The sequence below is a fragment of the Pelobates fuscus genome, chromosome 9, assembly GCF_036172605.1.
Source record: "Pelobates fuscus isolate aPelFus1 chromosome 9, aPelFus1.pri, whole genome shotgun sequence".
NCBI lineage: Eukaryota > Metazoa > Chordata > Amphibia > Anura > Pelobatidae > Pelobates > Pelobates fuscus.
Window position 1 is genome coordinate 166,462,852 of NC_086325.1, and position 13,546 is coordinate 166,476,397.

The 13,546-nt window shown below is 43.9% G+C and overlaps 1 protein-coding gene across 1 annotated transcript; it reads left to right on the forward strand.

Moving 5' to 3' along the window:
- Window positions 1–2,383: 2,383 nt before the first annotated feature.
- LOC134572668 (RING finger protein 223-like) lies at window positions 2,384–3,833 on the forward strand. The gene has a single exon (XM_063431771.1). It carries the CDS (start codon window positions 2,735–2,737, stop codon window positions 3,284–3,286), a length of 552 nt encoding a protein of 183 aa, XP_063287841.1. The 5' UTR covers window positions 2,384–2,734; the 3' UTR covers window positions 3,287–3,833.
- Window positions 3,834–13,546: the final 9,713 nt, after the last annotated feature.

Here is a 13,546-nt window from a genome sequence, read left to right on the forward strand (position 1 = left end):
CGGTGTGTCTGTGTTTCTTATATCCAGGTAAATTCTATATAAACCAGCTGTTTTATATACATATTATTTAAAGTCTGTCGTCAGCGTGCTGGTCCTGTAAATCAATTGCTAATCCCTTTAGATGGCTGACTCTCTGAGGAATTTCTACTAAATATATAAACTAAACACCGGCACAACACTAATACCATGTGAAAACGAGTTGATTCAAAAAACCTTTCACACAAGATACAACAAAAAGTAGCGGAAAATAAAGTGAATATTTTATAATTCAGTAATTCATCCTTCTTGAGTTAAAAAATTTAAAGGTTTACTACAAAAAAAATATATATATATATTTAAAAATGGAAAAACTAAGAAAATAGTAAAAATTTACCTTGCTTTTCAATGTTGATGCCGAGTTCTCGCTCAGCATGATCCTCCCCATCGCTGACGTTAATCCCACTCACCGGATGGCGACGGGTGTCAGGGGGCCGTGCTGAGGGGAGGACAGGGCCGCACGTGCTGCCAGTGGACTCCTGTTACCAGCTTCCTGTGCGCACTGACGACAGACACCAAATATGCACAGAATTCACCAACACAGAATTTACCCCAATCACACTACCGGAGGTGAAACTCAGTATGTGCAGCGTTGTATAGCGAAACTCCAGGCACCATCACCACTTCAAATCACTGAAGTAACTCTTTAATGTCTTATCCCCTCTCCTTACTCCCCTAATGTAACACTAACCTAACCCCGACTCTCTCCTTCTGTTCTTCCCCATGTCAGCCCTCACCATAAAATCCTAGCTACCCCCTACCCACTTCTTACTTACTGGTAATAATCTCTCTGAGTCATTCCTCTCCCTATTACGCTGACTGCCCCCATCGCTGTCTCTCTACCTATTACCCTGACTGCCCCCTATTCCTATTACTGCCTCTCCCCCTATTACCCTGACTGCCCCATCGCTGCCTCTCTCCCTATTACCCTGACAGCCCCCTATCCCCATCGCTGCCTCTCTCACTATTACCCTGTCTGCCCCCTATCCCCACCACTGCCTCTCTCCCTATCACCATCGCTGTCTCTCTCCCTATTACACTGACTGCCCCCTATCCTCATCGCTGCCTCTCTCACTATTACCCTGACTGCTCCCTACCCCCATCACTGCCTCTCTCCCTATTACCCTGACTGCCCCATATACGTATTACTGCCTCTCTCCCTATTACCCTGACTGCCCCCTATCCCCACCACTGCCTCTCTCCCTATTACCCTGTCTGCCCCCCTATCCCATCGCTGTCTCTCGCCCTATTACCCTGACTGCCCCCTATTCCTATTACTGTCTCTCTCCCTATTACCCTGACTGCCCCATCGTTGCCTCTCTCCCTATTACCCTGGCTGCCCCCATCGCTGCCTCTCTCCCTATTACCCTGACTGCCCCATCACTGCCTCTCTCCCTATTACCCTGGCTGCCCCCATCGCTGCCTCTCTCCCTATTACCCTGACTGCCCCATCGCTGCCTCTCTCCCTATTACCCTGGCTGCCCCCATCGCTGTCTCTCTCCCTATTACCCTGGCTGCCCCCATCGCTGTCTCTCTCCCTATTACCCTGACTGCCCCATCGCTGCCTCTCTCCCTATTACCCTGGCTGCCCCCATCGCTGTCTCTCTCCCTATTACCCGGACTGCCCTCTATTCCCATTGCTTTGGCAAATACACTAAAATGTTCACTTTTTCCATGACTCGTACACGCGGTGCTCCCATGATGCTCTGCACACCAAGCAAAGCGATTTAAGCGATTTAACATGTGATACAAACAATTCTCATCATAAAACACTAAATATAAACGTGGAATAAATATCCCAATACAGAGAGAGAAACACATAATATGAACACTTTGGGGTTTATTCCCTGAAACTGGAATTGCAGACCTGACAGGAGAATTGCCAATTTTATGCCAATAGTTGAATTGGATGAATTCTCCTACTTTTTGATGTTCGCCTGTTGGGACCTAAAATTTGCAATCCCCTTGTGAATTCTTCACACTCCCACATTAGTGAATAGACCTCCAATATATCTCATGTTCAATACATTTGCTGTCAGGCCCACGTTTCATTTTATATCGCCTTCTAACTACAAGTTTTCTAGAATTATCTGAAGCTGCGAATGTTCTGCCGGAGAGCGATTTGCTTTGTAATGAAATTCCTAAAACTTAGATCAGAATCACCGATTACCATTGAACAGAGCGGACTGAACGGCTCTGAAAGAGTTACATTGTGTTTGGAGATGCTGATAGCAGTCGTATGGTGCCGCTGTCTTGTAAAAGGTGTGTTTGGCTCTTTCTGATCAGGACACATGGAGTTCAGCTTTTGTTTCATCTATTGTGGTTGGGTTGCTATGTGAGGAGGGGAGGAAGATTGGCCTAACTCTTGGCTAGAGTTTGTAGGAAACTTGAAGCTTATTATTGGTTACCAGGCGCTTGAGACAGCTACGTACATACAAGATATCAGCAGTGAGGAACTTAAACATGGAAGGGTAATGATTTTGATGGCTCTCTGTACACGATTTAGGTACCAGAAATGTAAAGGCTCTAAAAATATGGGGTGACCGATGAAAATCCTTCAAACGTGTCTTCTGTTAAGACAGAATCTTGGTGGCCATACTGGATCATACAGTTTTCACACTGTGATTCGTCTCTGAACCACCAGAGGTAATCTCGAGATTGTTATTGGATTTTGGAGAATTGGTCTAGACGATATGACATGGCCATAGAAGATGTGGACGATGCGGACGAAGAGGATCCCGAGGAGATTGCAATGGAATGTTCAATATGCTACGCTAGTTATGACAACATCTTCAAGACGCCAATGCTACTTCCATGTTTACACACTTTCTGCATGGAGTGTCTGTCCAGACTTTGCCTCTTCCTCAAACAATCACAAAGCTTCCCTTGTCCCCTGTGTCGGACCTTAGCTCAAATCCCCTTTGGTGGGGTTCCTAAAATGCAGCCCAACCTGGACTTTGTCTCCAAGTTTCCCCATGACATGCGGAACCTACAGGATGTGTGGCTGGATGGACACAAGCTGTGCTCGGTGAGGAAGGATGGTGGCGATCAGAGTAAAGGCTCCCTGGTGACAGTTCTCCTCATGCCAAGCCTTGTAGGTCCATCACAACAGGACAGTGTGGTCTCTGTCAACCAACATCTGTGTCGGAGCTTCTGGCACAGCATTTGGGGCCTTGGTTTTGTAATCTTCATGTGTGGGCTGATCCTATTTACGGTGGTATTTTTACCACTTTATATGAAGAGTACATGAAAAGAATTATTGTTCTTATATGGATGCCATCACCTATTCTGGATCCTGGACGTGAACATTTTAAGAAACTTGCCATACACAGCAGACCGGATTGGCTGGCATTGCATGGACATTGGTACCATCTCATTATAAACTCCAAAAGGCAGAACACTGCTCCTGTCAATTCATAGATAATACACTCAGGGTAATAATTCACTCAAGGATAAATTCCTAGGAATATGAAGTGAATTTCAGAATTTAGGTTTATTACAGAGGGATCAGAGCCCCAGTTTATCACAGGTTATTACATCAGGAAACTTGCTGTAGATTTATAACGATCCCAGAATTCTAGATTTAGAACAGCAGAAGTCATTTAGACATCACCGTTATACTCTGAGCTTCATGTTATGTGAAAATATGGTAGAATTGTAATTTAAATTGGAATGAAGGCAGGATTGCTGTATGTAGAACAGATAATGGATGTATAATTCTGATTCTCTTTACAAATGCAGATTATATTTCAAAGTTACTATGAATGCCATAAGAACTGTGAATCTGCTGCAAGGTTCTCCCCTGGCCTGTACTATTTAAATGTTTATTTAAATCATTTTATACACGAGCCGGATGTCCCACGTTGGGAGCATTGATAGAGTTATGGCATTCACAATGGCAGGATTTATTGGGGGATTGTGGAGATCTGATGGGGGAATTTGCTAATTTTAAAGGAAAATTGCTGAAAATATTCTCCATATCTCAGATTGTTCCAGCTAGGTTTATTTTAATATAAAATTATCTGTATGCCAATTCTTCACATATTACAGTGTAGTGAATAAACTCCATTGTGTTTTAACAAATCTCATGCATAATTTAAAGGTGAATCGTCACTTCCCTGCCTTTTTAATACTCTGTACCTAAATGTGTTTGGACTCCGAGATGTAAAATATAGAATGAAACTGGGCGCCTCCATCTTGACTCACTGTCAATCCTTGTTATAAGATCTGCCCTTTGCAGAGTAGAGGAAGGAGAAAAATATATTGTCCAAAGCATTGTGTGCCCTGACTGTGCCAGGACTGAACTAGATTGTGATGGATTCAATGTTTTATTCATGTGTTGTTTAATTTAAAGGGACACTCCAAGCACCATATCCACTACGGTTTAGTAATACAATGAGCTGTTACAGTACAATAAGCTGTCATAATACACCTGTAATTCCCGTGAGGCTTGTAGTGTCACATTAAATTTTAGGCCTGTGACAGCGACCCCTGGCAATGCAGATCTTTGCAAAAACTAATGCTCAGTGAGCCCCAGCCATCTGCAGGGCTTAGATTGGCCAGCAATGCTCCCGTGCTTTGCGTCACAACGGTGATCCAGTATTCTGCAGTTCTGTATATTTGTTGACATGTTAAAATCAGATGTGTAATAAAATTTGATGCGTTTATTTTTACTATTTGTGTACCTTAAAGTAAATCCATTGTCACGTTACAAAAGATAACGTATTCCTGCGGGCACGGCAAAAAGTAATATCCTTATTCTGCATGCTGGACCAGCAATTACTGAGCGGCTTACCCACCAAACAGTGAGTCGTGGTGAGCTGACAGCAGATTTACAAAATTTAGGCCAAAGTTGCTAAGCTAGAACAATACTCCAAAGCAACTTTGCCTTAATTTTGCAAATCATCACCACTGAATGTTTAGTGAATACGTTTTTAGGGATGAATAAAGAAATCAGCCAACATCATTGTGTACCCAACAGAATGAGGACAAGACTGGGCATGTAACGCGATGTACAGACACAATGAATGGGGAGCAGGGTTACTGAAATGACCCAAACATTGCAATATACACAATGGCTGCACCTACATTCAAAGTTCACGTTAAACAAATCGCCTTCTGGTTATAATGTGTCCTCTGTACAGAAAACCAAATCAATTTACCTTTGAGGGCTAGAGGGGGGGGAAACAGGTTGAACCTGTTGGTGAGAATGTAAAATGCTTTAAGGAAGAAAGGCACAGGTTTCTGACAGCGAATAATTACTGGAATGCTTTACTGGGGTATATATATATATGGAAAGTGCTGGGTTACAATAATCGTCTAACTTGATTGTTTGTATCCTTTATATATTGGCAGATGATATTTCAGCCTAATATTCTCAGTCAGATATTTAAGGCTTTATATTGGGGTTTATCCACTAAATATATCATTTAAAATGGTGATTTCAGAATCGCGCAGCATTACTTCGGAGACATTAGGGTTAACGGCGTAATGTGGGTTAATAGAGCGTGGCGGTTAGGGAATAGCTTAGGGCAATGAAAGATACAAAGCTTTATTTTCACATCGCCAGTAACTCCTCTTAAATATTGGGTGCCAGTCATCGGTTCATCACAACTCACTGTTTAGTAAGCAAGCCCCTATTTTATAATGTCTTGTGCCCAATCACCCAGCATTGACGGCTTATATTAGAGTCAGACAGATGGACAGCGATCCTTATTTATCTCCGTACCCCATAAATATATCGTATCCTTACAGCCTTCACTCCTCTCTACAATGATAATAATAGAGAGCTGTGATATCACTGTGAACTCTGACGTGTTCCTTTAAGAATAGTGAGATCCCACTGGAAGGCTATTCCAGGTATCTACTATCCTTTCTATATCACCGTTACTGCTCCCACTGGAAGGCTATTCCAGGTATCTACTACCTTTTCTATATCACTGTTCCTGCTCCCACTGGAAGGCTATTCCATGTATCTATTACCCTTTCTATATCACTGTTACTGCTCCCACTGGAAGGCTATTCCGGGTATCTACTACCCTTTCTATATCACTGTTACTGCTCCCACTGGAAGGTTATTCCAGGTATCTACTACCCTTTCTATATCACTGTTACTGCTCCCACTGGAAGGCTATTCCAGGTATCTACTACCCTTTCTATACCATTGTTACTGCTCCCACTGTAAGGCTATTCCAGGTATCGACTACCCTTTCTATATCACTGTTACTGCTCCCACTGGAAGGCTATTCCAGGAATCTACTACCCTTTCAATTTCACTGTTACTGCTCCCACTGGAAGGTTATTCCAGGTATCTACTACCGTTTCTAGATCACTGTTAGCCTTAACTGCTCCCACTGGAAGGCTATTCCAGATATCTACTACCCTTTCTATATCACTGTTACTGCTCCCACTGGAAGGCTATTCCGGGTATCTACTACCTTTTCTATATCACTGTTACTGCTCCCACTGGAAGGCTATTTCAGGTATCTACTACCCTTTCTATATCACTGTTACTGCCCCCACTGGAAGGCTATTCCAGGTATCTACTACCCTTTCTATATCACTGTTACTGCTCCCACTGGAAAGCTATTCCAGGTATCTACTACCCTTTCTATATCACTGTTACTGCTCCCACTGGAAGGTTATTCCAGGTATCTACTACCGTTTCTAGATCACTGTTAGCCTTAACTGCTCCCACTGGAAGGCTATTCCAGATATCTACTACCCTTTCTATATCACTGTTACTGCTCCCACTGGAAGGCTATTCCGGGTATCTACTACCTTTTCTATATCACAGTTACTGCTCCCACTGGAAGGCTATTTCAGGTATCTACTACCCTTTCTATATCACTGTTACTGCTCCCACTGGAAGGCTATTCCAGGTATCTACTACCCTTTCTATATCACTGTTACTGCTCCCACTGGAAGGCTATTCCAGGTATATACTCCCCGTTCTATGTCACTGTTACTGCTCCCACTGGAAGGCTATTCCAGGTATCTACTACCCTTTCTATATCACTGCTCCCACTGGAAGGCTATTCCAGGTATCTACTACCCTTTCTATATCACTGTTACTGCTCCCACTGGGAGGCTATTCCAGGTATCTACTACCCTTTCTATATCACTGTTACTGCTCCCACTGGAAGGCTATTCCGGGTATCTACTACCTTTTCTATATCACAGTTACTGCTCCCACTGGAAGGCTATTTCAGGTATCTACTACCCTTTCTATATCACTGTTACTGCTCCCACTGGAAGGCTATTCCAGGTATCTACTACCCTTTCTATATCACTGTTACTGCTCCCACTGGAAGGCTATTCCAGGTATATACTCCCCGTTCTATGTCACTGTTACTGCTCCCACTGGAAGGCTATTCCAGGTATCTACTACCCTTTCTATATCACTGCTCCCACTGGAAGGCTATTCCAGGTATCTACTACCCTTTCTATATCACTGTTACTGCTCCCACTGGGAGGCTATTCCAGGTATCTACTACCCTTTCTATATCACTGTTACTGCTCCCACTGGGAGGCTATTCCAGGTATCTACTACCCTTTCTATGTCACAGTTAGCCTTTACTGCAGTCACTGGAAGTTTTTTTGAGGGAAGTACTACCCCTTTCTGTATCGCATGATGTGCTGTGAGAAATAGGACTGATTCCAGCCTCTGAATGGGTGGTAGATCCATTGCTCTGTCTTCCAGTGATATAAAAAAGTGGCATAGACCCGCACTTGTCATGCTTTGCCAGTCTTCAGCCTGAATGATGATGGGAGTTTGCTCCAGTAAAGTTTAGGCAGCTAGTTCTGGTTTCCTATGAAAGTGTTTGTAAGATTGTACGTTCAAGGCCAGAATGAAATGTCCACGGGGTTCCAGGAGAGACTTCTGACCACCAGGTATAAGGGCTGGAAATGTACTGAGTGAGGGAGCTGGTACCAATGAATCAAACTCCTTTTAATCTGCGCCCAAACCGTTATAGGTATATGCAAATATTACAAGTTTTAGAATGAAAAGTTGTTATTTCTTAAACTGACAAGTTGTTAGAAATGGAACATATTGTTTTGCACACAATGTTTCAGTGAATATGGTGTTCAGACTTTAGGACGCCATTTTGTCCTCGATTAGTGTAATTCCCCAAGTCAGGGAATTTTCCATGTTGTGTGCACCCTTACGTTTTAGTCTAAACATAATTAAGATGTTCCCATGTGAAATTACCAAGTTATGGCCTCGTATCTTTGCCAAGTTAAGGTAGGTCCTAAAATGACCTAATTGAACAGCTAAGGTATAAATATGTGTTCTTATTAATATTAGGACACAGAGGAGACGCTCTTCCATTTTATCATGACCGAGAGGTTGACCCCACGTTATTCTATTTTACTGATATTGCAAGCATATACTATAATGTTATAAACTCTGCTATAAATTATTGTAATGGTTTATGTTTTTATATGTCTATATTTGTATTTTTCTTTATTCCATCATGATTCCCTTTTATTCCAGAAGTTGTGTCCGTAAGGAGTTAATAAAAGATTTAAAAAGACAAACATTTATTGCTTCCAAGACAATCCCTATTTTATATAGTATTGTCATTTTATTTATATATTTTAAATAGAGGGACTCTTACTAACTATATAATATTATGGCTAAGATATCTGTACATTCTATGCTTTGAGACATTAAAGTGGTAAATAGGGGAACCGGCTGCGTTTACAAAACAAATGGATCTGTCCGTTATTTACCTGTGAGCCTTATTTATTGAATACATTTACAGGTAAACCCCGGATGGATCAGATTAAATAGAATCAGAACCACCTGAAATAGAATCATACCACCTGAAATGCAGTTGTGCAAAATCTGTTATTCGCTAAACTGGAATGTTAGCCCAACTATTGTACAGCGCTGTGGAATATGTTGGCATTGACCTTATAAATAATACGTCCTTAGTTTGACTGTGCTGCCCTCTGCTGGCCTCCTGTTATTACTGCATGTGTGCCATGTGTTGCTACTAGATATTTGGATATTCACCCAAGTGTTTATTGATGGGTGATTTGAAAGTGTGTGTCAAATTTCAGGCCAAAATAGTCAAAAAGAGCACAGTGTAGACTTGGAGAATGTTTCTAAAACGGCCTATCTTTTGAGATTGACTTTGAATAACTTGCAACTTTTTGTAACAAGACGAGCAGGTAAGGTGCCCACGTGTCCCGTATAGTCCGGGACAGTGCCGCATTTTGTGGATCTTTCCCGGGTTCCTTCATTCCGGGACAATGTAATGTCCAGGAATGAGCTCTGCCCCATATTAGTGAAGAGGGGGCCCCACTGGCTTCCCCACTATGACAGCGCCACAGGCCCCCATTTGCTGCCCGCCTGTGGAGATATGCGAGCGGCAACCCTCCCTCCCAGCACTGCGAGGAAGTGAGGTCACACGCGATGACATCACTACCTACCAGCGCTCTTTGCAAACGGCCGCGCGGGAGGAAAGAGAGAGGAGCTCCCAGGACCAGGTAAGTGGATGGAATGAGGGAGGGGGGTGAACTCTTTATCATGGACTCACTAGTACTACTTCCATGATAAAGATTTCACCCCCCTTCCTCTCAGTGAGTCAGTAGTGGGTAATGGACATGAAATACGGAGGGGATGGACATGAAATATGGGGGAATGGACATGAAATGGGGCGTGTACATCAAATATAAGGGGTAATGGACGCTGAAACCCACACTACGCCGCTGTGTCTGGGGTGAAGAGGGGGTCCAAAAGGGGCAAGGAAGCGTCCCTGAATGGCATTTTCAAAATGTGGTTACCCTACGAGCAGGACGCACAGGAACAGAAGATGTTCTAAGAGGAGTGGGGTAAAACGACACGAGAGGGAAGGGTAAGATGCGTTCCATGTACGGGAAACAAAGGTTTCTGGAAGAGTTTACAATGAAGGCTGTTTTTTAGATGATGGTGCAGGAGAGCGGGGTTAGTGATATGCGGAGAGATAAAGCTGTAATAGTTTAATTGATAAACTATCTTGAATAAATGATTTTTATAGTGATTTTTTTTTTTTTTTTTAAAGGAACTGAGGTTGGGTGACAATCTAATGGAGCCGGGAGTTCCATAGGACAGGGACTATGATAAGATTCCCATACTGTGTGGAGCCAATGCCCTCAGACCATTCCAGAACCAACTCAGTTAAAGACCCAGCATTGTTCCAGTTAAAGACCCAGCGCCGGTCCAGTTCAGAATCTGATCAAATCTGGCTGATCAGCAGCCCCAGGGTTCAATCTCACAAGTACACCTCAAATCTTAATGTAGTCTATCAGATATTCTAACGTTCTGGGACTCCTTAAAGAGAAAGTAATGCTGTATGAGAAGCACATCTAGACATGTTTGGATATACAGGCAATATATATGGGGGGAGGGGGAGTTATTGCTTAGTGCTCCAGGTAATGTGTTCATTATTTCATTAAAAAATAAAAACACAACAAAAAAACACCAGTTCAGATACTAAGGATTTAATTCACTATGTTGGGTATTTCACAAACAGGGTTATTTACACAGATAATGGTGAGGAATTCAGCAGAAAACTGCAACTCAGAGCTGGACCTAGAACGCACTTTTCCAATTCCCTGGTGAATTCCTAGCCATTCACAGGTTTATGAATAACCAGTTTTTTTTATCTAAATTCTAAACCCTGTTATGGTTATATGTTACATTCAGTTTCAGGGCAAAGAGAACCCTCGCAAACACAATGTAAACAGCCTGGCTCCCCAACTGCAACAGACACAATGTAAACAGCCTGGCTCCCCAACTGCAACAAACACAATGTAAACAGCCTGGCTCCCCAACTGCAACAGACACAATGTAAACAGCCTGGCTCCCCAACTGCAACAAACACAATGTAAACAGCCTGGCTCCCCAACTGCAACAAACACAATGTAAACAGCCTGGTTCCCCAACTGCAACAAACACAATGTAAACAGCCTGGCTCCCCAACTGCAACAGACACAATGTAAACAGCCTGGCTCCCCAACTGCAACAAACACAATGTAAACAGCCTGGCTCCCCAACTGCAACAAACACAATGTAAACAGCCTGGTTCCCCAACTGCAACAAACACAATGTAAACAGCCTGGCTCCCCAACTGCAACAGACACAATGTAAACAGCCTGGCTCCCCAACTGCAACAAACACAATGTAAACAGCCTGGCTCCCCAACTGCAACAAACACAATGTAAACAGCCTGGCTCCCCAGCTGCAACAAACACAATGTAAACAGCCTTGCTCCCCAACTGCAACAAACACAATGTAAACAGCCTGGCTCCCCAGCTGCAACAAACACAATGTAAACAGCCTTGCTCCCCAACTGCAACAAACACAATGTAAACAGCCTGGCTCCCCAACTGCAACAAACACAATGTAAACAGCCTGGCTCCCCAACTGCAACAAACACAATGTAAACAGCCTGGCTCCCCAACTGCAACAAACACAATGTAAACAGCCTGGCTCCCCAACTGCAACAGACACAATGTAAACAGCCTGGCTCCCCAACTGCAACAAACACAATATAAACAGCCTGGCTCCCCAACTGCAACAAACACAATGTAAACAGCCTGGTTCCCCAACTGCAACAAACACAATGTAAACAGCCTGGCTCCCCAACTGCAACAGACACAATGTAAACAGCCTGGCTCCCCAACTGCAACAAACACAATGTAAACAGCCTGGCTCCCCAACTGCAACAAACACAATGTAAACAGCCTGGCTCCCCAACTGCAACAAACACAATATAAACAGCCTGGCTCCCCAACTGCAACAAACACAATGTAAACAGCCTGGCTCCCCAACTGCAACAAACACAATGTAAACAGCCTGGCTCCCCAACTGCAACAAACACAATGTAAACAGCCTGGCTCCCCAACTGCAACAAACACAATGTAAACAGCCTGGCTCCCCAACTGCAACAAACACAATGTAAACAGCCTGGCTCCCCAGCTGCAACAAACACAATGTAAACAGCCTTGCTCCCCAACTGCAACAAACACAATGTAAACAGCCTGGCTCCCCAACTGCAACAAACACAATGTAAACAGCCTGGCTCCCCAACTGCAACAAACACAATGTAAACAGCCTGGCTCCCCAACTGCAACAAACACAATGTAAACAGCCTGGCTCCCCAACTGCAACAGACACAATGTAAACAGCCTGGCTCCCCAACTGCAACAAACACAATATAAACAGCCTGGCTCCCCAACTGCAACAAACACAATGTAAACAGCCTGGCTCCCCAACTGCAACAAACACAATGTAAACAGCCTGGCTCCCCAACTGCAACAAACACAATGTAAACAGCCTGGCTCCCCAACTGCAACAAACACAATGTAAACAGCCTGGCTCCCCAACTGCAACAAACACAATGTAAACAGCCTGGCTCCCCAACTGCAACAAACACAATGTAAACAGCCTGGCTCCCCAACTGCAACAAACACAATGTAAACAGCCTGGCTCCCCAACTGCAACAAACACAATATAAACAGCCTGGCTCCCCAACTGCAACAAACACAATGTAAACAGCCTGGCTCCCCAACTGCAACAAACACAATGTAAACAGCCTGGCTCCACAACTGCAACAAACACAATATAAACAGCCTGGCTCCCCAACTGCAACAAACACAATGTAAACAGCCTGGCTCCACAACTGCAACAAACACAATGTAAACAGCCTGGCTCCCCAACTGCAACAAACACAATGTAAACAGCCTGGCTCCCCAACTGCAACAGACACAATGTAAACAGCCTTGCACCCCAAATGCAACAAACACAATGTAAACAGCCTGGCTCCCCAACTGCAACAAACACAATGTAAACAGCCTGGCTCCCCAACTGCAACAAACACATTGTAAACAGCCTGGCTCCCCAACTGCAACAAACACAATGTAAACAGTCTGGCTCCCCAACTGCAACAAACACAATGTAAACAGCCTGGCTCCCCAAATGCAACAAACACAATGTAAACAGCCTGGCTCCCCAACTGCAACAGACACAATGTAAACAGCCTGGCTCCCCAACTGCAACAGACACAATGTAAACAGCCTGGCTCCCCAACTGCAACAGACACAATGTAAACAGCCTGGCTCCCCAACTGCAACAAACACAATGTAAACAGCCTGGCTCCCCAACTGCAACAAACACAATGTAAACAGCCTGGCTCCCCAAATGCAACAAACACAATATAAACAGCCTGGCTCCCCAACTGCAACAGACACAATGTAAACAGCCTGGCTCCCCAACTGCAACAAACACAATGTAAACAGCCTGGCTCCCCAACTGCAACAAACACAATGTAAACAGCCTGGCTCCCCAACTGCAACAAACACAATGTAAACAGCCTGGCTCCCCAACTGCAACAAACACAATGTAAACAGCCTGGCTCCCCAACTGCAACAAACACAATGTAAACAGCCTGGCTCCCCAACTGCAACAAACACAATGTAAACAGCCTTGCTCCCCAACTGCAACAAACACAATAAACAC